General features: G+C 37.6%; 2 protein-coding genes across 3 annotated transcripts in view; one reads left to right on the top strand and one right to left on the bottom strand.

The window, feature by feature from the left end:
• The first annotated feature begins 618 nt into the window (after positions 1-618).
• On the top strand, positions 619-13,767 carry LOC101739196 (SHC-transforming protein 1). The gene is made up of 9 exons (XM_004932385.5): positions 619-1,045; positions 1,683-1,753; positions 3,127-3,525; positions 5,145-5,318; positions 7,639-7,739; positions 8,335-8,495; positions 9,410-9,532; positions 10,098-12,208; positions 13,551-13,767. Exons 1-8 carry the CDS (start codon positions 950-952, stop codon positions 10,227-10,229), a joined length of 1,257 nt encoding a protein of 418 aa, XP_004932442.1. The 5' UTR covers positions 619-949; the 3' UTR covers positions 10,230-12,208; positions 13,551-13,767.
• A 75-nt stretch (positions 13,768-13,842) lies between these two features.
• Positions 13,843-25,799, bottom strand: part of LOC101738100 (lysine-specific demethylase 6A) — a 35,142-nt gene continuing 23,185 nt past the window's right edge. For both annotated transcript variants that reach the window (XM_004932300.5, XM_012695672.4), the window contains 7 exons: positions 24,315-24,540; positions 23,374-23,631; positions 20,926-21,109; positions 20,120-20,179; positions 19,882-20,002; positions 16,413-16,563; positions 13,843-16,331 (listed from right to left, as the gene is read on the bottom strand). In XM_004932300.5, the coding sequence (XP_004932357.2) occupies positions 14,852-16,331; positions 16,413-16,563; positions 19,882-20,002; positions 20,120-20,179; positions 20,926-21,109; positions 23,374-23,631; positions 24,315-24,540 (2,480 nt within the window). In that variant the 3' untranslated portion in view covers positions 13,843-14,851. The remainder of the gene's footprint in view (positions 16,332-16,412; positions 16,564-19,881; positions 20,003-20,119; positions 20,180-20,925; positions 21,110-23,373; positions 23,632-24,314; positions 24,541-25,799) is intronic.

Genomic DNA, 25,799 nt, shown 5'->3' with positions numbered 1-25,799 from the left:
GTGAGAGCAGACGTAGACACTAACGCGCATGCGCACTTGTACCCAGGGAGGAAAAGTTACACTTTCTTCCCTGTACAGCGGGAGGAAAAGTAAGACTTTCTTCCCTGTACAGCGGGAGGAAAACCGAACTTTCGGCGTAGTTAGGAGAAAAATAGTGTTGTCCAGAGAATAAAAATACTACCGTGTTTCTTCAATCTATCAAGAATTGTATCAATCTGTCAAAAAGGAAGACTTTTGGCGGGAACGCGAGGAGTGAAGCTGTGTGATTTGTTTTATTTTGTTTCTTTAGCGTTTATTCATGTTTAAGTGCGTAATAACGGTGATTTATTAACTGTTTAGTATCTGTGAAAGTGCACAAATGTGGGAAAATAAAACAAAGCCACTGGACATAACTCCTCGTGGTCCTCGAAAAAGTCCACTGAAAAAGTCTCAGTAAATGTCCACCATTCTACTGAGATTCATCATTCAATTCATCCCATATCATCTCATCTCATTTCATTTCATCTCATGCCATGTTTCATATTAATCAACTTCATTTCATTTCACTTCATATTAGGTATTATATAAGATTAGGCTGTATGGTATGACACCTTTGTCTTTTCAGTTAGAAAATAAAACTACCTATCACTACTGTCAAAAAGTTAGAAATCTTGAAATTTGGGCTAAGTGGACTTGTTTTATATTTTTAATTTAAGATTTATAACATCTGTATTTAATTTGTCTAAGAAATTATTACTGCTGTTAGAACATTGCAGTTAGTCATTTAAAATACCAATAAAAAAAGTATTAAAAGGAAAAAAAAAGTAATTTTGCCACGAAAAAAAAAACTTTGATTCACAACTCACAATGAAAGTGTACTTAGTTTACTTTGAAATTGCTGGAATCATGTGAAGGGTGAAGATTAAAGTGTCAATTTTTCATTCGTTAAACTGTTAATATTCACTGTGAGATGGCGGAAAGTGGATCATTTGTGGCCAAGCCGGCGCGGGGTTGGTTGCATCCCGACTCAGTATTAGCCTCCGACGGAGTAACGTATGCCGTCAGGGTAAGTCTTCGCGGACACCTCGTTTCAAATTTCAATTTCTTTACTCCACACGTTGTTTCCTGCCGGCCAGAAGCATTTATAATGCAAATAAACAGTAAACAATAAAATATTCAGATTTATATGGTATCTAAATCATTTAAATGTCCTACTGGCTTTGTACTTGTAACTTTTCTGCCTTTCGTTATCATTGTTAATCTACAACAGTATCATATCTTTATTAACTCACAACTGTAAACAATTCTACTAATCATTAAATTACTCTTTCTTCTTCTCCGTTCTACAGCCTTCTCCGCTATCTAATCTGTTAAGAAAAAAATCATGTATATTTCAACTTTAAATGTTTAAAAAAATATGCATAGACTATAATTATAGTAATGTATGCCCTTTGTGTTATTTCTAGAGTATTACAATAAGTAGGCTTAAAGAAAGTTTTTTTTATAGGTAATTGCATAGTATGTCTGGGCTATTACTAATGCTCATTGGTGCCATTGATAATCTTCTAGTGCACACACTTGTACTTGGCTGTACACTTGAACACTGACTAAAGCAATATAAAATCTATCTAAAACAAATTAAGCCATATTCATTCATATCAGCAAATGTGTCATCTCTAAAAAATAATTAATTACATTTACAGTATATTGGGTGCATGGAAGTTTTAACATCGATGAAAAAATTAGACTTCGATACCAGATCACAAGTTGCCAAGTAAGTGTTCTACTTGATGTATTATTACTATCAGTAAAAACAATTTAATTTTTATTGGTTTAAATTAGTATGCATTCTCATATTCAGCCTGCTGTGAACCTACTACTGAAACTAATAGATATAACAATGAAAATTTTAGAAACCTTGATACTTTGTGCTCAGTGGTGACCAATTGGTGAGGGTGATGTCCAGCAGTGGATTGCTGTAGGTTGATGTTGATACTTCATATCAAAATCTTAATTGCTTTGGAATAATATAATTAATCCTCTCCAATGCACAAAAACTCAGCTGTATTTTTAAATATTAATTCCTGTTCAATTTTATTTTTTATCATAAACTTTGAAATCCTGTCCTATTTTGAGATGATAATATTCACTCATAGTTAGGTACTTTATTGACGTCAACATGCTTTTAATACTAATAATCCAAAATGAATGCATTATTTTTCGGTTATCCTCAGTTTAAAATTACATTAGCAACATTTACCTTTGAAAAACTATTTAGCAAAACCTCTAATTATTATAAAACTGATCAAATCATTTATTTGATATAAAAAAAAAAAACTAATGAAAATTTTGTGATAGAAATAAGTACATTATTTTATAGCACCATATTACTCATAAGTAAAAAAGATTAAGAGTTAAAAAAAATTCAAGCATTGTTTTGTCAATCAATATTATTGCAACAGCTATTGTGATTGTTTGTGATGTAAGTAACATTTCGTTTTCTCACACTTTAAACGTGAAACAGAAGTAAAATCCATCTATTATAGAGCTTTCACCGGTTGTACTTTCTAGGATTATAACTTGTATCTTTTCACTACTTCAGTATAGCCGTGATAAGTAGTGCCACTCCACAAATCTTGTTTATGTTTCTTAAGTTGTCCTTATCTCTGTATTTCACTACGTTTTCACAGGGGTCAATGGAACCTGTTTAATTTTAATTTCTCATTTACAGCAGTATTTTTATACCAGGTTATGAGAAACTGAGCCTATTTGTTGCCTCAGCCCGTTGACTACATGCTGGGATCAAATGCAAAAATGTTTAATGACTTGTTAAAGATAACAACGCCTACTACTAAGAATGCAGCTATGAATTTTACAATGACTGTCCTATGACACAGTCTGTACTATCCTAACCATATTACAAACTTAAAATTAATTGTTGAAATAAAAGTTACGCTATGTAATTAATTTTCAACAAAAATAAAACCATTTCACATTGTATGTTAGCTGTGATTAATATTAACCAGTATTGTTGATGTTCAGTGACCAGCGGTTATCTTTAGTTGATCTTTTTAGTTTCCATATCGTATGTGTCAACATACAAGGCCGTCATAGATGTTTGAGTAACATGATAAATAATTGTTTTAGGGAATGCATAGCAAGAGTATGTGCAGCCGCAGGTCTTCGTTCCGCGGATAAGAAGCGTCGTGTGTCTCAAGCAGCCGCCCGTGCGCTTACGGCCAGACCGCGCATGTCCCATTCGGGCGCCAACGTCGCCCTAACCGTATCATCGAAAGCAATAACCCTGGCGGTTCTGGAAGGCGGCGACACCATAGCGCGACACGACATGCCCAGAGTATCGTTTGCCTCGGGCGGAGATGCGGATTCGTTAGACTATGTAGCGTACGTGGCCAAATCAGCTCCACCGACGGAGTGGAGAGCGTGCTACGTTCTAGAATGCGGTGGAAGACTGGCGCAAGACGTGATAGCGACGATAGGACAGGCCTTCGAGTTGCGTTTTAAGGAATTTTTAACGAAACCCTCGACGTAAGTTGAATATTTTTTTAATTTTAATATGCGACTAATGTGGGTCATCCGTTCATTCAATGTAAATTACTTAAATTAACAAGCAATGTGAAATGTAAATGTAAAAGAAAATGTCAAAGCTCAAATGCATTGTTAGAGAATTTTAAAATGTAAAAATATCAGTACAAAGATATTCTGCGAAAGCCCAATTACGTATACTGGACCATATAAAGCCAAAGCTCCATGTGTAATGAGTCATAATTTGAAAGTTTTCCTCATATGAAGTCATCATTCCTAATATACCAATTTGTGTCACATAGTCTGTCTGACCCGCTTGAATTATAGCAAAGGTATTGTGATCATGAATGATTACAAATGATTGCTTTATCATAATGTTATTCATTTTAGAACTAAATAGACCTAATGACCCGTGAATAAGCTATTGGATAATCTATTAATGTGGATACTATATTATTTTCGTGAGGGATTTCCAAGGGAGATGAAAGTATTAATAATGCAAATGGTTTCTATATTAGCTATGAAATGACGTAATTCGTGCTAACTGTACCATGTGAAACGAGAAATAAATTATCTAAACTAATGTTGCTTCTAAATAAATTAAAATAAAATATAGTTTATCATCATTAGATAACCTTGAACCATTTGTATTATCAACGCAAACTTATGTCCGTAAGCATTCATTGAATTCGATGAGTAACAATCATGCAGTATCCTTAGGTATTTATGAATCACTCATTCAGAACTTGTTAGGAAACGTATTATGACCTGCAAGAATTCTGTGTGTATTATGTGTAAATGCGAACTGTGGGCACTGAATTTGCGGAAGACTAGTCACAATCGACCAGCAACACTATTGATAGCAGGGTGTTTCATTCGCCTGCAGGGTATGCTAACATCGCTCGTCTAGCTATCTCTGCTTAGAAACCACCTTGCGTTCCCGCTTAAGTTGGGGCTTGAGTATTACTATAAGCCAATAGACGTTTTAGTGGTAGATGTCATCATCCTGCTTATTTCTGTCGCGAATCGGTAATTCGCTCCGGTTCTAAGGGTGGAGCAGTTGTTGACTTTAAAGTTGAAACTTAAAGTCGTTTCCAATGTAACTGGTTAACACTAGTGAAGGCTGCGAAGTGCTGCCACCTGTTTACTTCGAATCGGTTCGCATTATTCTTTTTCGATAAATACATCACTACACATACCGAAACACATACAATTTTTTTTTATTACCCTTGTAGGCAGACGAGCATACGGCCCACCTGATGGTGAGTGGTTACCGTCGCCCATGGACTTCAGCAATACCAGGGACAGAGCCAAGCCGCTGCCTACCGCTTAATATTCTCCACAAGCCTCGTTTGAAGAAGGACATGTCATAGCGCTCGGGAAACACCGTGGAGGGGAGCTCATTCCATAGCCGGATGGTACGTGGCAAAAAGACCTTTGGAAACGCACTGTGGATGACCGCAGTGGCTCCAGGTAGTATAAAATAATAATTCGCGACACCATCACTGACCTTGAAACAGTAGGCCAAGAGGACTGTCCGAGTTTCAGATAGTGAGACCTATTAAAAGATCATCCCCCTAGTTACGCACCATAAATATATCGTATTGTAATGTTTCCAACAGATTAAATCTCAATGGATCTCTGCCCAGCTGCGAAAGCGCTTGTGGGCTAGTGGAGGACAGAGAGTATTACAACGACATGCCGGACAAGGTGCCGCCCGAGCTGGCGCCGACTTCGCACCGCCACCCCCCGCCCCCGCCCCTCGCCTCGCTGACGTCACTCGCACCGCTCTCCTCGTACGTAAAAGATCAATTAAAAACATCGAACTGTTAATACCAAATAAAACGCACCTTTAATAATATTACAAAGTTAAATTTCGCGTATTAAGCGAAATGTCACTTAAGCCCTTCAACCCTCGATATATATTTTGATACACACGATCCGTATGTTTTTATGTGAATTCTAAGCTATTATTTAGTGCTCAGATTTTGGAAAACGATGCAATCAGAAGTTATAATAAACTACTCATATTTAATCTGAATACATTTTGACCTATAATACCCTGAGTTGGCCTGGCCTCTAATGCTAAGTTACATAGGCGGCACTGAAAATTTCGGGAATTCACGAAGTGATACAACATTACTATTTAAAAATGTATTTATTGCTTTTCGAAGTATTCTCCGCGAAATTTGACACATTTTTCCATACGATGGAACCAATCATTGAAGCAACCATTCCATTCGGAAGTTGGGGTCTCCAAAATGTCCGTTTTGTAGGCGTCCACATCTTCTTCAAGTGATGAAAATCTCTGTCCACGCAATTTATTCTTTATTTTAGGGAAAGTATAGAAATCATTAGGGCTTAGGTCGGGGCTGTACGGCGGACGCTCTAATAATTCTATGTTTTCTTGCTCTAAAAACTCTTTTGTTCTGTGCGCGGTGTGAGAACTCGCATTGTCGTGATGGAGGATGATGCGGCGGTTGCAGTTCTCTTTACGGAGTTCAGAAACGACCTGTGGCAAACAAATGCTAGCATACCATTCTGCATTAACCGTTCTTTGTCCCTCAAGAGTAATAGTCGTAACATGGCCGGTTTTGAAGACAAACGTGGCCACCATTTTTTTTGCAACACTCCGTGAACGAACAATTTTTGTTGGCTTTAACTCATTTTCGAACACCCAAACTCGTGACTGGTTTTTTGTTTCGGGTTCGTACGCGTATATCCAGGATTCGTCACCTGATACAATGTTGTATACAGCATTTGAGGATCCTGCATGGAATCTTTCGAGAGTTCTGACGCACCAAGTAACGCGAGCCGCTTTTTGCTCTTCACAGAGCGAATGCGGTATCCATCGGGAAAACAACTTTTTTACACCTAATTGTTCATGCAAGATTATTAGTATTTGACTCATGCCAATGTCTAAAGTTGCCTGAATTTCGCGGTATGTCACATGTCGATCTTCCTCAATCAGCTTACGCACAGCATCAACGTTTTCTTGGGTGACTGCAGTTTTTGGACGACCTTGACGGGGATCATCACTGAGCTTGATACGTCCACGTTGAAACTCAGCAAACCAGCGATAAATTGTGGTTTTGGATGGGGCTTCATCATCAAATGCAGAAATCATCCGGTCAACACACTGTTTTTGTGTTAAATCACTTCAAAGTCATAATAAATCATCGCTCTTGAATTTTCTCGAGTCAATTCCATTTTCTCAACGACTAAACAAGTTTGACAAAACCTCGTGACAAGACCGAGAATCTTTTTTTAAAGAAATAAATGGGATTCGATTTTTAAAACCAAGGAGATTTCGATTAAAAAAATTTTAATATGACAGGAACAGTGGAAATATTCCATTCCCGATACTTTTAGTGCAGCCCTCGTATAATGATAGTGAATAGAGAAGAATTTAATTCGACACGCCACCTAATCGATATATTTTAATTTGAACGTTACAATTCAGTTACAATTCAATTAGGACTTGAAGCTCGTGGTGTATAATGGATGGCAACATTATTGATGTGTCGTATGGTAGCGCTGTATATAGCTTGGTTTTTTTTTTTCGAAGTCCAGTGAGATCTCAGTTACGGGTTACCATTTCAGTGAAAAGTCACTTCATTCCAACTAATTTTACTTCTATCCTTAAAGATATAGCTTCAGTCTAAGAATATAAAAGCTTTGGAATTTTAAGCTATATCAAAAATAATGTAGCTTCTATTTCTAGAGCTGATAAAGAAAATAAGTTCAATGAGTTTTTTTTTCGATTCCATAATAAAAACTAATAAAGCTATGGACTGTGTGTCGTGCCATATTAAAATTAACAATACAAAGTATTATTGTTATTTGCAACGTATTATTATTTTACTATTATTATACTTATCCCTTAGGCCACGACGACTTCGACTGGTGTTAAGTGGTTACCGGAGCCCATAGACATCTACAACGTAAATGCCGCCACCCACCTTAAGACATGAGTTCTAAGTTCTCACTTTTAACAGTACAACGGCTGCCCCGCCTTTCAAACCGAAACGCATTACTGCTTCACGGCAGAAATGGGCAGGATGGTGGTACCTACCCACGCGGACTCACAACATTAATAAATAATATTATTTGCAGGTGCGAGGAAAGCGTAAGGCACTACGTGAACCAGACCCCCCCGCCGCGGACCCCGCCCACCGCGCTGCTGCCGAACCACCACACGGACATTTTTGACATGCGTACGTTAACACCTCGGCATAAGGACGCATTTGCGTTTTGCAAGCCGCATTCGTGTTTTGTTTTTATTGAGTAAGCGCGGGTTTCAGCCCTAGCTAGATCCTACGAACTTGAGAAACCTAACGCCGCCGTCCACCAGGAGATACAACTTTTTGGTGGGAACTCGAGGAATGAAGTTGTGTGATTTGTTTTATTTTGTCTATTTAGTGTTTCTTCAGGTTTAAATGTGTAACAACCGTGGTTTATTAACTGTTTAATATCTGTGAAAGTGAACAAATATGGGAAAATGAAACAAAGCCGCTGGACGTAACTTCTCGTGATCCTCCAAAAAATCCACTGAAAAAAAAACTCAGTAAATGATCACCATTTAACTGAGATTATATTTCATCCCATCTCATTTCATTTCACTCTCATTTTTCATAAAAATAAGAATATAAATAAAAAGACATGACTTAAAGGTCTTAGTTACCAGGTCTTAAAATCATTTAAAAAAAAACCTGGAGATACAAGGTCGAAGTTTCAATTGAATTATATAACAGTTGACCCGTCCTTCAAACGCCATCCGGTGTTAGATCATCACCTCACGTCGTGTTACAGAGCCATTCACGGCGGCCCCGGTCACGTCGTCGTCGTCCTCTGTGACCTCGGGCACGTCCGCGTCCGCCGAATGCGCGCCGCTCACTGCCGAGGCGCAGGCCGCGCTGCTGGCTAAGGAGCCCTGGTTCCACGGACCTATTTCTAGGACTACTGCTGAAAAGGTTAGCTTAATTTTTTTTAGATTTTACTGGCGGTAGGACCTCTTGTGAGTCCGCACGGGTAGATACTCCGCCTATTTCTGCCGTAAAGGAGTAATGCGTTTCGGTTTGAAGGGTGGGGCAGCCATTGTAACTATACTGAAAACTTAGAACTCATATCTCAAGGTGGGTGGCGGCGTTTACGTTGTAGATGTCTATGGGCTCCAGTAACCACTTAACACAAGGTGGGATGTGAGCTCGTCCACCCATCTAAGCAATAAAAAAATTTAGTAATAGGACAGATGTTACCACCCTGCGTTCCACTGCTGTCATGAGTTCCGTCCTGAATCATTAAAATGAGCCGCATGGCACTATTTGAGGATTGTACCTCATATCTATGAGCTCCAGTCATCACTTATCATTAACTAGACCGTGACATTCGTCAGTGTGCGTCAGACAGTTTCCCTTCGTTTGCCGCTAGGGGCGCTGTTCCAAATCCATACAAATTTGAGTTAACTGTTACGCGATCGAGAAGTTAAAAAACTCGCACTAAGTACACCGGCTATCAAAAGCATCTAATTAATAAGAAATTCATAAAAACGGCGACTTGTTCGTTTGCGCACGCGCTGACCTCTATTATCTACAAATTAAACTAAAATCTGTTTGAATCGGATATGTGATTAAAGAGACATTCAATGTTGGGACTTCCTTTTCTTTGTTCCTTCCTCAATCCCCTATCCACGCCATCTGTTGACACTACAAGAAAAACTACGCATGTGAAAATGGCGCGAAGTGTGTGAAAAAAACTACAACATGGTGCCGGTGCAAAAACAATAAAATTGTGATTTGTTGATCAACCAGCGCATATAACACATAAAACTTATCCTTTTCCCAGTCCCAAACATATCTAAATTCAAAACATTCAATATTGCTTGCAGTTGGTAGTTGAGGATGGCGAGTTTTTGGTGCGCGAGTCGACGGCGTGCGCGGGCCAGTTCGTACTGACGGGCGCCAGGAGGGGCCTGCACAAACATCTACTACTCGTCGATCCTATAGGGGTGGTAAGTCCCGAGATCCATCGGAAAATCAACAGCAATTCCAAATCAATTTTAACGGTAGGCAGCCTCTTGACTGTGCCCCAGGCATTGCTGTTGTCCATGAGCGACGGTGACCACTCACCATCAGGTGGGCTGTATGATCGTCTGCCTACAGGCGAAAAGAAAGCAATACGAACCCATAGACGCAGCAACTGAAATCAGCTGTCTCAGTCGACATTTAGGGTTAGCGAGTACAATTTAATGTACCTATATAACTAAAGTATCAAAAACAAATTACTTCGGCCGATAAAGCTCTGACATAAGACCACTTAAAGTTTGTGGTCGGGATTCAAACAGGATGCTCTATCCATCTCGTAAACAGAATGTTGGTATGAAAATTTCAAGAAGAATGTGAACATTGACGTCATAATTCATTATAGCTTTCTCGGACTATGTTTTTTTCTTGATTTGTTGTATTTATGTTCACCTTTGATGAGCCAATATTATTCCTCAAATGCATGTTTAAATCACGAATATAAGACGCGAGCTCATATATACTGCCTGTAACTAATGCGCGCATTCTCTTTAGGTACGAACTAAAGATCGGGTGTTCGACAGTGTACCCCATCTAATCAAGTACCACTGTTCTAACGAGCTGCCCATAGTCTCAGCGGATTCCGCTCTACTACTCCGTAAGCCGGTCCTCAGGTCGTCTTCCTGAGACTTAAAGATAATCTACGTTGACTACAGAAAGTTAACATTCCACAAAAACTAAAAAAATGTATTCTAACAGTATTAAACGCTAATAATAAAATGTTTGTCTAATGACATTGAAAAATTAGAGAGTAAATAATGATATAATCAAATATAAATAAACAAATAAACGTGGAATATAAAGACTAAAATATAATAATAGGTATGAATATAAAAATGTCTTAGCTTATCAAAGAATTTAATGATTTTTTTTATCCAACAAATATATGTAATGCTCTTTGACATATTCTAAATATGTAGTAATAATAGTAATTGCACTAAATTTAATATACATTGATGATTCTTTGTTTATGCATTAATTATTTTAATTGTACTACAGAATGTTATTTTATGAACTGTTTTATTAAGGTTGACCATATCTATGACAATTATTAAAAAATTCGGTCCTAAACCGTAATTCCCTTCACTATGTGAACTATTTATTTGTTATTATAAACGAATATAAAGTTGCAACATGAAATAATTTTAAAAAGTTTAGCAAGTGCGTCTTTTTTTACGTTTCAAATGTTTGCTATAAAATTTCGTGCAAATAACCTTCTGTTCTATATAAAATTATGAGTCAATAGTTGTTTTATACTCATTATTTTAAGCATTAACACTGTACAGGAATTGACAAGTTAGATAAATTGTATTTAATAAATATTTTAACATTTCTTATACACAGACCATAAACAAAGTACTTATGTTATAAATGTATTTGTTCAATAATCTATTAAGACTTTAAAATGCATAAAGGAAATATTTTTAATGTTATCAAATTTGAAATTAAATATAATGAATTTAATATGTCATGATAATTATCATGATACAAATAAAAGGCCCGAAATGAATATTATTATTTTTAAATAATCATATCTTAACCATGACCATCGAAACAATATGATCAATTCTCAATATCATAATAAAGTATGTTACTTATATTTAGTAATCAAATTATGTACATTGGTTCATCTTTTAAAATAATATACTGATGTTTATGTTCTTATGTTAAATTTGTGGAAGATGTAATAAGCACTATGTATTTTAATGTAGCACTATGTATGTTATACTTAGAAATATGTACTTACCTGGCTGTTCGGTATTTTCTTCTGCAAGCTCATAAGGGAGTTCTGCCGTGTTTACAAAAAAATAATCAGGAAATAAGTGATTAAATTTTAGTGATGTAATAGTGAATAAAACAATCTGTTTCGGATACTGTTTTAGATATATTATAGTAAATTAAATCTTTTAAATTAGATATAAAAAATAACCATGACCTGTGAAATTATGGAATTATGTAAATGCATCTGAATGTGCTAATATGGCTGTAATTTATATATTGATGTATTTGTAATGAGTATAAATGTGACTTTTAAAAAACAATGCAATCTTGTAATATTAAATATGTGGTTTTAAATGATAGGTGCTATGAAATGGCTTACAAAAATTCTGAAAATAGTAGGAATAAACAAAAAATTATATAACGCATCACAAAATTTCTTTTTGTAATTATAAAATGCGTAAAATGTTTAGCGTTGTAGGTATAAAAACCAAAATCGTAATTATAAATGCTTTAATTATTATTTTATTTCCCATATTTCAGATATGTTAGTTTATAAGAGATCCCTATTGTAAACGCACATGTAGAATTTATTCGAAGTTATAGATAGCGATTCAAGTTATAGCGTACGTTACGACTAAAGGTACATAGTATAAAATCCAATATATCTTGTGTATCTGACTCACTAATATTTAACGGTAAGAAGAGACTATAATCATTTTAACCACTGACATAAACATGCTGTTATGTTTTTTTTTTTAAAGTTTAATTGTGCCTAATAATTTCAGTTGGAAAACATTTTAAGGAAAATATATTTTTGTAACTACCTATTTGTTTATATATGAAAAGAATACCCTTATTGAATATTTCTTGTACTTTACAGCAAGGTACCAATGAAGTAGGAAACCTATGGAAATGAAACGTTAACCAAAATTTCGTGCCACTGTGACGTCATCTGGCCACAAAACATGGCGGCTTTAGTGCTGTACAAATGATTTCAATGTTATCAGGTTTTATCGATAAACGTTCTTGGCTCATTTTATTTTAAATATTGTTGAGTATTATTTATTTGTAGAATTTATACTTTAATGGGAAGTAAGTAGGTATATTGTTATGTGCAAATATGATATGATTTAGATGGGTGAAATCTAAGACAAGTTCGTCCTTCGAATTTGCCAAGTAAACGATATGATGATTTTTAAAAGTTGCTACACTGATTTTATAAAGTTGTCGTTTGTCGCAAAACATAAAGATATGGCGTAGTTCAACGCCATCAGCCCATTTCTAGCATGCTAAATGTTATCGTATTTTGAGTACGTGTTTTTCTTAGACTATTACAATCTATTTTAATTGTTTTGCTGACTCTAAAGTCCGTAACATACTACCGCAGCGCACCCCAAGGAAGGTGCGCCGCACCATTTGAATCACTTTCGCTTGAGAGTGATTCAAATTTTAAACTTATCAAGAGACCGCGTGAAAAAAAAAACACCTACAGAACATTTATTCATTAATTACAAACGTCATTCCTTGTGACTTCCTCTCTAAAATCACTTAATTATTAAAAATTTAACAAATTTACAATAGTGTTTTACTCACTGCGGAATAAAACTATTTTATTTAAATAGTTCCGAAGAGATTTTGTCGGTAGCCTTTTTCCCGAAATATCTAAACAGAATGTCTAAATATGTTTTGATGACATATTTTAAAGTGGTATTTATGATTAGTGTCATGATCAATAGATTCCGACCGAAAAATGGATTTTTCGGATGAGGGCTCCATAATGAATTTAAATACATATAGATAATAGTTTTAGGACATCGACTTTCTTGAGATCCTATAAAATACGTTTTAATTATTATTTTTGTATGTTTTAAGCATGATAAATTATGAAATTTTATATAATCAATCATATTAAATCGATATCATAGTCAATAAATAATGTACAACCCAAAACAGACGGCCGAACTGACGTGACAATGACATTTGGCGCGCTAAGCATGGCGGATTTTCGGCCTCATTAGACGGAGACGGAGATATTTACGTATATTCATGTTTCATTTTATGTACGCACTGAAATACTGTTATATTGTTTTCCTGCGAGTTAAAGTGCTAAGTAAGAACGAGATAGATATATGTTTATGTATGTGCCTTCAAAATGGGTGCTATTTATATAAGCAATTGTACGTATAGAACAATATGTCGTGTCCCTACTATATAGGTCTATGCAAGGTACTAGAGACGTGCAATCAGTAAAATGTTATTATTGTATTTTTAATATGCAACAATGTATTGAGCTTTATTGTTCCAAAAATATTATTGAACTGCGTCGTAACGTACTATTTAAAATGTATTTTACGTATAAATTGTGAACTCAAAATGTTAATCGACATTATAATGAATTAGAAAAATAAAAGTATATTTTAAAATATTAGACATTTACGTTTAATTACCGAGAATTTCATTTGAACAAACTCTTATAAATAAATTACATGATACTTAAGTTTTACAAGAAAACACAACCTCATGATACTTTTTCTTTATTAAAAAATTTAATATTACAGTATAAACAGTAAGGTCATACATGGCAGTGATGTTTAATTACTTATAAATATATCGGCATCATATACACTCTGGCCAACTTTCCATTCTCAACTCTACTCTACCGTCGACACTTCGAATTAATTTACAGCAACATTGAAATCTCACAACATATCAATAAAACTTCAAGAAACAAACAACAAACGTTAAGTGCCGAGGTAGAGTAGCTACTGCCGACCCTGGGCTTACTCCTATTCATCCTACGTTATACCAATCCATGAACAAAATTAATATTGACTAATTTCATTAAAGTCCAAACAGTCGATAAAATAAAATAATGTCAGATCCCAAAAACGTCATTACAAGTTCAGAAACAAGACTGCACTACAATCTCCCGTCCTCGGTCCTCGACAACGGCTCACGAGAGTTACTTTCTTTGGGACATCGTGGCACATCTCATCGGCCCTGCTAAAACGCAGAATCTCATTCTGTGCAATACGCCTACAACTACTATTCGCTAAATCTGTCTAGTAAAACCAAAGTCACAATACGATAAAATAAATAAATATGCCTCTATACAAAATAAACACATAATGAACACGTCCAAAACCTCAAGGGTTGGCTCCAACTCCCGGGCTCGATACACTACCGACGGCCATCCGAACATCCGAACGCCTGCACTATTACTCTTCTAACCGACAATTGACTCTATTCTTATTTTAATTCTCACACAATTACAAAAGTGATCGAGGAGCGTAAATGTTAAAAATTACTTTGTATCACCAAAAATATTACTGTTCAACATATTCTAAATTCACGATTCGTGTAGCAAAATAGATCGCGATCTTCGGCTACGTTAACTATTACATATTTTGGTCGAAAAGGCGAAGCCGGGACCGCCGCTTCGACCGAGGCGGCCATCCGGCGGACATAATACTGCATCCAAGTGCGGAACCGCGGGGCTCCCGGCGACAGTACCGGCACTGCGCCGCTCAGTCCGGCGGCAGCGCGGCGTGCGCACCCAGCGGCGCCGGCCGGTGCAGCGTGAACGCGTCGTACACCTGCGCCAGCTCGTCCATGTGGTGCTCCTCCAGGCACAGGAACCCTTGCAGCGAGGGGCTGGCCCGCCGCGCGCACTGCAGACAGTGCACCACGTGGCGCCGCTCGTGCTCGCGCACCAGCAGCGCGTGCCACACCTCGCGCTCGCACGCGCCGCAGTAGTGCGACGCTTCGCCGCGCGCGCGCCCGTGGAACCGTATCGGCATCCCGCGCGCGCGCACCGTGTTCAGCGTGCCCGTCGCGGCCCGGAGGGTCTGCATCAGACACGTGCGCATCGCGCGGTGCAGTCGTGGATCCGAGACGCGGATGTTCCGCGCCAAATTCCACGTAAGGTGTACCATTGGCACTATGGACTTAAAGTTCTGCACTTTGTTCCACTCGTATCTCTCGAGTGCGAGCGTGTACTGGCGCGCCGTCAGCGGACCCACGTTCCAGGCGATGTTGTTGCACCAGCCGGTGGCCTGCACCCAGTGCACGCAACCCGCGTTGACCCACACGAGGTCGCCGGGCCGCTGCGTGAAGCGGTACACGGGCACGCCGTGCGCGCGCAGCTCGTCGGGGTCGGGCCACCAGGAGCCGTGCAGGTACGAGAGCCCGTGTCTCTCGCACAGCTCGCGCACGCCTCCCCAGTACGCGTCCGGAACGCCGAACCACTCGCAGTCGCCGGGGCCGATATTAAGGTTGATAGAGCAAAAGTTGTTATTTTCTTGATGTCCTGGTGTGCGACTGCCGGGCACCTTCATGTACAACTGCACAGTGTTCATGCCGAGGATGACGTGTCCGACGTGGGAGAGCATGTTGGCGGCGGAGGCGACGCGCGCAAACGCAGGAAGCTTCTGGAGCTCCGCGAGCTGCGGGCGCCACTTGCGTTCGTCTGAGAGGTCTACGTTGGTGCCGAAGCGGAGCATGCGGGCGGCGCGGCGTCGCTTGGCGGGACCGGAGTCCGAGTCGGACAGCGGGGCGGCGCGCTCCCGCTCCTCGCGCAGAGACTCCTGGAACGAGCCGGCCTGGTACTGCGCGTACTTGCGCACGGTGGTGTGGGAGCGGTGCGAGGCGCAGGCCCACACGCGGCGGCGCCCGGTCGCGTCCCAGTTCTCGTCAGCGGACTGCATGAGTTGCGTGCGCACCTCGACCGCGTGGTCGGGCCACGCCTCCACTAGTGTCTTCGTCGAGAACAGTCCGAGGTCGAGTTTGAGAGCGGCGGTGAGTCCGCGCACCACGGCGATGGGGTGTTTCAGGCAGAAATCTTGTAGCTGCGGCGAAAAGGCTTCGCGCTTGGACTCTACATACACGAAAGGAGCGGGGGGTGCGAGTTGTTCGGGGGAGAGACGCGGTGGGGGGACGGAGGGAGGCTCGGGGGGACCGCACCCGTCTCCGAGTACCGACCAAGAGGTCGCGGGACCAGCATTATCTCTGAAAAATACATAGAAGTCAAATTTAGTTTTGATAAAAAATAACGCAAATTCTAAACAGTATCCTGATTTCAATACTCACTTGCAAGCCTCGAGAATCTGTTTGGAGTTCATACCGATGTGGAATGTAACGGGTTTAAGTGGATCCGTCTTGAGCGGCTCGAGTTTGACGACGGGTTGTCTGCCGCATAATACTGCCTCATTGCCGCTCGAGTTGCTAGTGTTTGTATCGGCTGTAGATGAGATTGATAATGGTTTAAATAAACATGAGAAATACCGTTTACATCCTATCTCAATGCTAATTTTGAACTAACACATGTGATGGTTAATTATTCAAAACATTTTATATGAGATGTACCGCAATTTAATAATTAAAAAGCTTTTATATTTATAATAAATTAATTTAACTTTACGCTGTTATCTTTTATTATTGTAATTATACAATTAATTTGTAATCTATTCATGGTACCCAGGTGACTGTCGATCACTAATGATATGTCGGCGTGACGTCACTCTTTAGTTAACTAAGATTACTTAACTTGTTTAACTGTTTCCTAAATGTTCTTTGATTCCTTGCGCATGTAAACAACTGTTTAACCCCACTATTCTACTATAAATACGAGTCACTATTGTCACATAAAACACAGCCCACTGAGTTTCTCGCCGGAACTTCTAAATGGGTGGAGTTTCCGATCCAGTGGTAGATTCTGCGTAGCACGGCTCTTGCTAGAGTTAGTGTTAGCAACGTCATCAGGTTTGAGCCCCGTGAGCTCACCTACTAATTCGGCGAATCTAGTATAACTCCTCGAAGTTAATAGAAAAGGGAAGAAAAAAAAACGCGTAAAACATTTCAGCTCGAGCATTCGAACGGAGCGGAGTTCTCTGCTGTTATCGTTGCACACTTGAAATGTAATAAATGGAATTCGTTGGGAAACGGAGTCTTAATTACTGTCGCTATGGAAGGCAATGATAATGATTTAGAGAATGGCGTCAGCAACCAGCTTATCCATCAGATATATTAATTTCCCAATTTCAATATGTGTTATCTATCAAAAATTGCAATTATACACAATATTTTTATGGTAGGCAAGTGCCGTCTTTATTATTACACCATCAGCATAGTTACAGTAGCATACATTGCTCACATACTTATTCAACTGATGAAAGGTTAAAATAATGAAAGCACTTCCAGAGATTTAAGAAATGACCTTATAAAGAAAAGTAATTTACGTAAAATCGCATTTTCTTCAGTGAAGACACCTAATAAACATTAAAATAATCAAACCGTATCTATCTATTTAGAAAACGCGGGTCCAAATCATTTATATTTTATTAAACTTACTCATCTATAAGCTTATATTTCGAAATAATTACAACAGTAAGTTATTCAGTCTCGCTGTTATTTCGATAGTGAATTGACACAACAATGACAATTTACAACCATTCTTGTGTACTATTTTTATATTGAAAGTTTTAATTCAACAAATTAATAATCGAAAGAGTTTTCACTTTTACTTCTAATTATCAATTATTCCAGTAGTAGTAGTAGAAAAGTTTTTTTTAGATTTTCATTAGATACAAATCAAAATAACAAAAGAAAAAAAACACAAACAGCCTGCATTAGTAACATAATTTATGACCTTGTAATGTAATTTGCCACAAGTATTCTAAATTTAAAATGGTAACCGAGTCCGACAACTCTTAACTCAAGTGTATTGATATGGTAACACTTAAAAAAAAACGAGTCACGAATAATTAAATAATTACTTGATAAATAATGTATGTATTCAAATTAAGATTTTTTATTTTATTTTATGTCGACGCTTGTCCTTTCCATCGTACGTGTAATGCTTAGTTTACATTCCACCTCGGGTTAAGTGGTCGTTCAAGTAATTACATATATTATTATATAAGTAAGGAGAAACAAGGAGTTTTTCTTCCTTCTGCTGACAAAAAGCTAATTAACTCTTATAGATTATTATTAAAGATATACCTATATTTATTCTGTAGGTTTTTGTCACTGAATTATTGAAAGGCACACAGACTATTTGGTTCGACAATTATATCCGCTAGGCGGCGCTTCGTTTGGGTTGAATTTTTTTTTTTTATGTCAGCACTCAGCAGTCAATATACCTTATAGTCCTACAAAACAATATGCAAATTATTTAAGTGATTCCAATGCAGTTGTTATTTAATTCATAATATAGATATCAGCAGAAGTAAGTATACTGCATTCTATAGTGATTAATGGTTTGGATTAATGGATATTTCCGGTTTTATTTTGTACATTATCGTATTAATTAATTCTGTTAAAATTAATTTGTGAGTCGAACATGTAAATTAATTGTAAAACAAATAGATAATTAAAAAAAAAAGGTTGATCTGGTTCATACCAGAGTTAGCGTCAAGAAGGAACATCACACCACCACTGTCCCACACTCACCATTTAATGGTGGTCAAGTCATAAATCGTATTGTACATCGTTTTTGTCTATTGTGAACTACTACCACGATATACTTTGAATGATTAAGTTACTAATTTAAGGACGGATCCTTAAAATTCTATCAATTTTAGATCCCAGATAATATATTACTGGTGGCGGTAGGACGTCTTGTGAGTCCACACGGGTAGGTACCACCACCCTGCCCATTTCTGCCGCGAAGCAATAACGCGTTTCGGATTGAAGTTTCAAGCAGCCATTTTGTTGTAAAAAGTGAAACTTAGAACTCATGTCTCAAGGTGGGTGGCGGCATTTACGTTGTAGATGTCTATGGGCTCCGGTAACCACTTAAAACTAGCGTTGTAAGCAATAAAAAAACATTTATAAATAATACTAATTTTAATTAGAGACATAAAATATATTTTAAACGGCTTAAAAAATAAATAAATATCACACACCCAGGCAATTAATGTGGTAAATAAATAAACGCGCAGGTGGGAACAAGCGCTTCGGACACTCGGAACGAATGTACTGCATTCATAATCTAACGGATTCATTGACTATAAAGCCAGATATGTAAATTGTTAACGGAAATATTAACTCGTAGGGTCCGTGGATTGACGATAGTTTTTTTTTTAATTTGTTTATTTAATTAAGCGCTAAAATAAAATTATATTATGTAATTGAATATCGCCGCGATTTTCTTTAAAATTTCCTTTAAAATTACTTATACAGGGTGTTCAATTTAATTGTCTGCTTGAACGTCCAATGGCTTTTTTTACCTCGAAGGGTTATTCAGATTCACCCATCTAGTAGGTGAGCTCACGGGGCTCAAACATGAAGACGTTTCTAACACGAACCCTAGCAAGAGTAGGGCTTCGCAGAATCTACCACCGGATCGGAAACTGGTACCCACTGAGAAGATCCGGCGAGAAACTCAGTGGACTGTGTCTGTGGGTTAATTTACTACTAATACTAACTACTAATAATAATAGAACGATGACCGGGGTCTAATGGGCCGTTTAACTTGATATTCCATTGACAAAACGACTTGTGTGTTTTTTGAAGACAATTTTCTATTATTAATTTCGAAACACGAAACTCTACTTACAGCTAATCGGTTCCTTCTTGATCTCAGGCTGTACGTCAGAGAACTTCTTCAGTAAATCTTCGGCAAGCGATTCCGTGGTGTCGCTGCCGGTCGTGCTGCCGCTACCTTCCTGTTTCGTCACCTGTACATTCAACATCGTTTTAATATTGAAATAATCAAACACAAATCGAACGTGGGTACACCTGCCGCCAATAAAATAGGGAAACTATAAAGTTGAAATAGTTACAACGCTACAAACCGCACGAGTTTTTGCTGCCTGAGCGAGACGGTACTGCGATAAGAGCTGCTGCATCAACGCCTGAGGGAAAATGTTTCAATTAAATTTTCGAAATGAACATATTTCTCAAGTTTATACTATGATAGTAATAAGAAATTATCACACATACTGGATATGACAATATAATTTATTATGCAAAAATGTAATTAGTGTTCGAACACATAACGGTGTTTTTTGCGCAAGCCAGTCGCCAGTTCATTAATTATTCACGAATCTATAATATTAGCAGGATTCTTTTTTTTTTAAACCTAACATTTTAATGTTATCATTGTCGTAAAGTAATATCATTAACTACACCGATTTCACATTTGAAGCAATTTAATGTGTTCTCATGAGAAGACAATTACTTTCATTCATGATAGAATGGTTAAAACTAAAAAGAATTAAGTTTGGGAATTCGTTAAATACCTAAATTGAGAGACTAATGTTCTACGGGACAGTTTTGTATCTTCTTTGTCTCCACTTTATCCCACTGGGTGGGGTCGGCAAAGCTAATTTTTCTCTTCCATTCTCTTCTAACAGCCGTCATCTCAACACTCACTCCTCTCTCTCTCTCATATCATTATTCACACACTCCATCCATGTCTTCTTCGGTTGACCTCTTCCCCCTCTACCTTGCACTACAATTTCCATACCACGCTAATCGTCCGCTCTTTAACTTGTTAATTACCGGGGCTACTTTCACACTCATATACTCATTCCTTATCTTGTCCGGGACAGTTTTGGATGATGCTTTGAAATGATATTTAAAGTGTATGGTTAGGTACTTGTTGCTGAGGGGTCAGGTTGTGGGAGTTTTTCTGCAGATAGTGCAGCGTGTGTAGCTGGTGTTGCGAGAGCTCGTCCCGCTTTCCCGGGTAGGGGGGCGGCGCGGACTTGGGCGCCCGGGACGACATCTCCGCGGAGATCGGAAGGTTCCAGGCCTCCTCGATGGAAGGCAGCTGACGTCGCCTGTAAGCGTGAGCGCGTCGTAACATCGCGTATGCGTTGTACATATCGAAGCTTGAAAGGCAAACGTGACTAAGCGACAATGCGTGAACTTTACAGTAGACTAATTTAAAGTTGAAATACCTGAAAAAAAATCTATTTTAACGAATCTAGCTGTAGGATGGAAATGATTTTAATAGACCTAGAAATATAATTTTGCGCATCGAATATGGTTATTGCCTATCATTTATGTACAAAGCAGTTATTGTCGCTTAGTCACGTTTGCCTTTCAAGTGTCGACATGTATGTTCGTTGCACGTCACTTAACGATTTACATAAAAATTCCAACAGAACACACACACACACAACAACAAAAACTTTTCTTATCAATAACAAAAGTAATTAAAACCGGCTTCTGCAGTCAAGCACAACACAACTGAATAAAAAAAAAGAAAATGCGCAATTACATTAATTTGAAAGACATATATTCCTTCCAGCTATTCCTACACATAAAAACTAAACTAGTTAACCGATTTTGATGAAATTTCTATAGGACCAACCTCAAGGTGTATTCTTTCATGTAACGAAAAAATTTCGAAATTCCGATACATAATTGAGGGAATTCTGTTGTTAACAACCACAACAAAAGATGCAACTGAATTGAGAACCTCTTCCTTTTTTGAAGTCGGCAAAAAATACATGTTAGGCTACATTCTCCTTTCTAATGACATTTAACATCTTTACGATTTAACATTTATTCAATTTGATGAATAAATACAATCGAATGCATTTTATCTCTCTTCTAATTATAGCACTTAGGCATCATTATACGATTGATATGATACGTTCATATTGCATTAATTTCATTAACTAATTTATATACATATTATATACAATATACAGTGGGTTTTGTCTTTTTTTGTTTCCGAGTTTTGGTCACATATTTTTAAAATTAGTATGGCACTTTTAGCTGTCGTTACTGTCATATTAACTGAAATATAGATTTGTTAAATCAGTTATGTAGGGTTACCATGATGATACTTCCCGATAATAATTCAATTTATCTTGATAATTTTGAGTACTGTCAGCGGAATACAAGCGACAATCTGTTTTTCTATGTTATTCTGCTGCTGCAGTAACAGAAGTGTTTGAACCCTTACTAATGATATAACAAAAACATTGTAATGACCACAAACAAATTAAACGTAAAAATTGACGAAAAATTCAAAAGTACACATTGAATTATGACATTTTTTTATTTGTTAAGATTAGTAAACCTAGAGAACTACAAAGAAATATTTCTCAAAGTACACGCGTTTAGGCTTGCTCTGTATAAATAATATTAGTTGTGATGATTGTGAATATCTATAAAAACACTTCAAATACAACTGTGTTCCTTGATGTACGTATGTATGTATGTATATAAATAATTATCGCAGTGAACTGATTCCAACCAATTTAGATCATTGTCAGGAATTGACGGATATGTTTTACGACCTTCCAATTGAATTTAAAACGCAACTACACCACGTATTAACCTACTATGTGGCAAATTTTATGAGGCCGAATTTTGAGTGTTATTTTATGAAACAACTATTTTCTATAGATACCGGTACCGAATTAGAATGTCTGCGAAATGTATAAGCGTGGTCGATTTATTTTTTTACCTATTCGCTGATAGACTAAGAAGCTATTCTAGCTACGCCCGGACAGGTGAACTCACGGGCTCAACCTCAGAGAATTTGCTAACACTAGCTTTCCTTTCCACTAGCCTTTTTTTCCTACCTATGCTGATAGCCTTGAGAGGCTATTTCAACTTTGCCTTGACGTGAACTAGCCCTAGCAAGAGCAATGCTTCGCTGAATCTAAAATACAGCTGATCAATTTTATGCAAACGGTTTGAATTTGATATGAATCTTATATCTTTAAACGAGCAATTCTTGCATATATGTAAATATATAATATAATCTTAATCACGAAAACGGCTCCAACGATTTTCATAAAATTTTGTATACAGGGGATTTCGAGATTTTCAGAAAATGTTGTTTCATTCGTGTTTTCAATAATCAACTTTATCGATAACTTTGATTTTTTCTTTAAATAGCCAGTTCATATTTATTTTATTATTCTGTCGGTAAGATCGAAAAATATTATTCATATTTCATCATTTTATCAATGTGTAATTCGTATTTAAATAGAATTACCAAAAAACACAATTAAAAAAAAAACTCACTCAGGTCATTCAGGTACTTAATACAAAACATACCGTTCATTAAGTTAGTACTTACTTGCCGGTGATTGAGGGCATAGGTGCTAGTGCCAGGTGCGCTTTCAAGAACGCCAGTCGCTGTCTCAACGCCGCGTTGTTGGCGGTCGCGGCCGAACCTCCATTGGTGTAGCACGCGAATGCATCACGAGGCATCTGACAGCTCTCATAGAGACTCCCTAAGTTCGTCCACGCCGCCGAATGTCCCTTGTCAAGCTGCACGGCACATATGTACGCTTGGAGCGCGTCCATTGGCTGATTCTGTTGCTGGTATAGGACACTGCAGGATAAAAATATTTTTTTTGCCTAATTTTAAATTAAGCTAAGCTTCGAACCATTTTCAAGTTATATTTTAGACTAGCCGCTTCGCTGGGCATTTAAAATTAACATTATTATTTATTGTCATTATTATTAGGGAGTTCAACGCTCATATAAATATTAGCCTATCCATTAAGTACATGTATTTTAATACGCTTTTAATAGCTTCAGACGTATGTATGTAATGGAATCTTTGAACATGATTTTGAACCCCTTCAAAACGTCGGATTAACTCGAAATTTGGTATACTTATTAAGGATCGATGACAATTCAATATTTAAAATAAAAATTGACAAAAATTAAATTCAGCTAAAGAATTCAAAGTAAATAATAGTTTAAAAAAACTAACAAAATACGCTTTTATAGAAAATCCCAACTAAAAAATAGAAAATAAATTTTAATAAATTTGAATTAAAAATAGTGTAACACAAAACGATTTTATTGTAAAAAAAAGCGTGGGGTGCATGGTATCAGTAGGTATCAATATTTTATGAACAGATATGAGTAGAAGGGTTATTTTGATAATATCCTAGCACCCCACGCTATTTTCTATTTTTTAGTTGGATTTTCTATAAAAGCATATTTTGTTCGTTTTATTAAACTATTATTTATTTAAGTTATATTTTAGATTAAGATCCAAATTACCCGATCGAGCACCAAGTATCGGCGTTCCCTTCCGACTTCTCGACAGAGTTCCTGTACGCGATGAAGGCGTCGTGGACTTTGCCTTGAGCAGCGAAACACCTCCCTAAAAGGTATAGGCCCGCACCAGACTCCGGCTCGGCGGCTACGGCTCGTTGGAGACACCATATAGCCGCACGTGCCCTCGCTGCGGGCTCGCCCAGAGACACGCACCGATGGTACAACCACCCTGGACACACGGAAATTTATGTTCCTTGCAACGCGTACCAACGTTCATTAGTTAGCTAATTGTGTGTCGCTTTTACGACCGCTTTAAATAAATTATCTAAATGTAGCTAAATTCATGGTAGCTCTATTTATATTGGTAAACCGCGCTTGTATTTACGTCTTATTTGATTTAGTCCAGCATTGGCTGCAACTTAATAACACAAAATATTCTTTAGAACTAAATGTATTATTTACTGGTGGTAGGACCTCTTGTGAGTCCGCGCGGGTAGGTACCACCGCCCTGCCTATTTCTGCCGTGAAGCAGTAATGCGTTTCGGTTTGAAGAGTGGGGCAGCCGTTGTAACTATACTGAAACCTTAGAACTTATATCTCAAGGTGGGTGGCGCATTTACGTGATAGATGTCTATGGACTCCAGTAACCACTTAACACCGGGTGGGCTGTGAGTTCATCCACCCAACTAAGCAATAATTATTTTTTTTAAATTTGCGTCTTATTTGTTCGGGTCCATTCTTCGCGAAAGCTCAATAACACTAATCATTCTTTAGAACTAATTTATTATCGAATCTCTAGTTAACTTCTACGACAACTGCGCTTGATACCGTAGCCTTTTTTAATAATATGTTTAATGTACAGAAACTTCTCTTAGTTTCATTAATAATAGGAGTACAGTTGTAAATTATGTATATAACTACATGTCGGTGGTTACTCTCAAACAAAGAACACTTCATTTATCATTGAACGAAAAACCTGTTTAAAAATACTCAGAAGGTTCCAACCCTTTGTTTCGTTTTGTTTTTAAATTACGTAAATATTGCGTCGAAATATTTAAAGACTCGCGTGAATATATCAAGAATCAGACCGATAAACTTCTACCTTGTATTGCTTCCCTTGCCCGGACGCGGCGTACTATTGTATGATCGTTACAATTGTTCTGATCTTTAGTGAAAGTACCGATAGCATTTTATTTCTAAACAGCGAGAAACCCTTGAACTTCACTTGAAGAATTTAAAGACGTTACGTTATTTTGTTTTTACGTAATTAAACTAATGTAATCAATGTAAACACTAAGATAATTTTTATAACCTATTGAGATAAGAGAGTTTCGGCAACATTAAATTAGTTGACTTTTTTTTTCCTACCTATGCTGATAGCCTTTAAAGGCTATTTCAGCTTCACCCTAACGTATAGGTGTGCTCACGGGCCTTTAACCAGGAGTGTTTCTAACACTGGCCCTAGCAAGAGCAGTGCTTCGCACTGGT

The sequence above is a fragment of the Bombyx mori genome, chromosome 5, assembly GCF_030269925.1.
Source record: "Bombyx mori chromosome 5, ASM3026992v2".
Taxonomy (NCBI): domain Eukaryota; kingdom Metazoa; phylum Arthropoda; class Insecta; order Lepidoptera; family Bombycidae; genus Bombyx; species Bombyx mori.
This window is presented reverse-complemented; position numbering and strand designations above follow the sequence as displayed.

What these genes read in the sequence shown, in the direction of transcription:
- LOC101739196 (XM_004932385.5), top strand. Translation starts at nt 950, where the DNA reads ATGGCGGAAAGTGGATCATTTGTGGCCAAGCCGGCGCGGGGTTGGTTG. An exon ending in CACGGACATTTTTGACATGC is followed by an intron (nt 7,740 to 8,334) that starts GTACGTTAACAC and finishes GTCGTGTTACAG; the next exon opens with AGCCATTCACGGCGGCCCCG. An exon ending in CTAGGACTACTGCTGAAAAG is followed by an intron (nt 8,496 to 9,409) that starts GTTAGCTTAATT and finishes TATTGCTTGCAG; the next exon opens with TTGGTAGTTGAGGATGGCGA.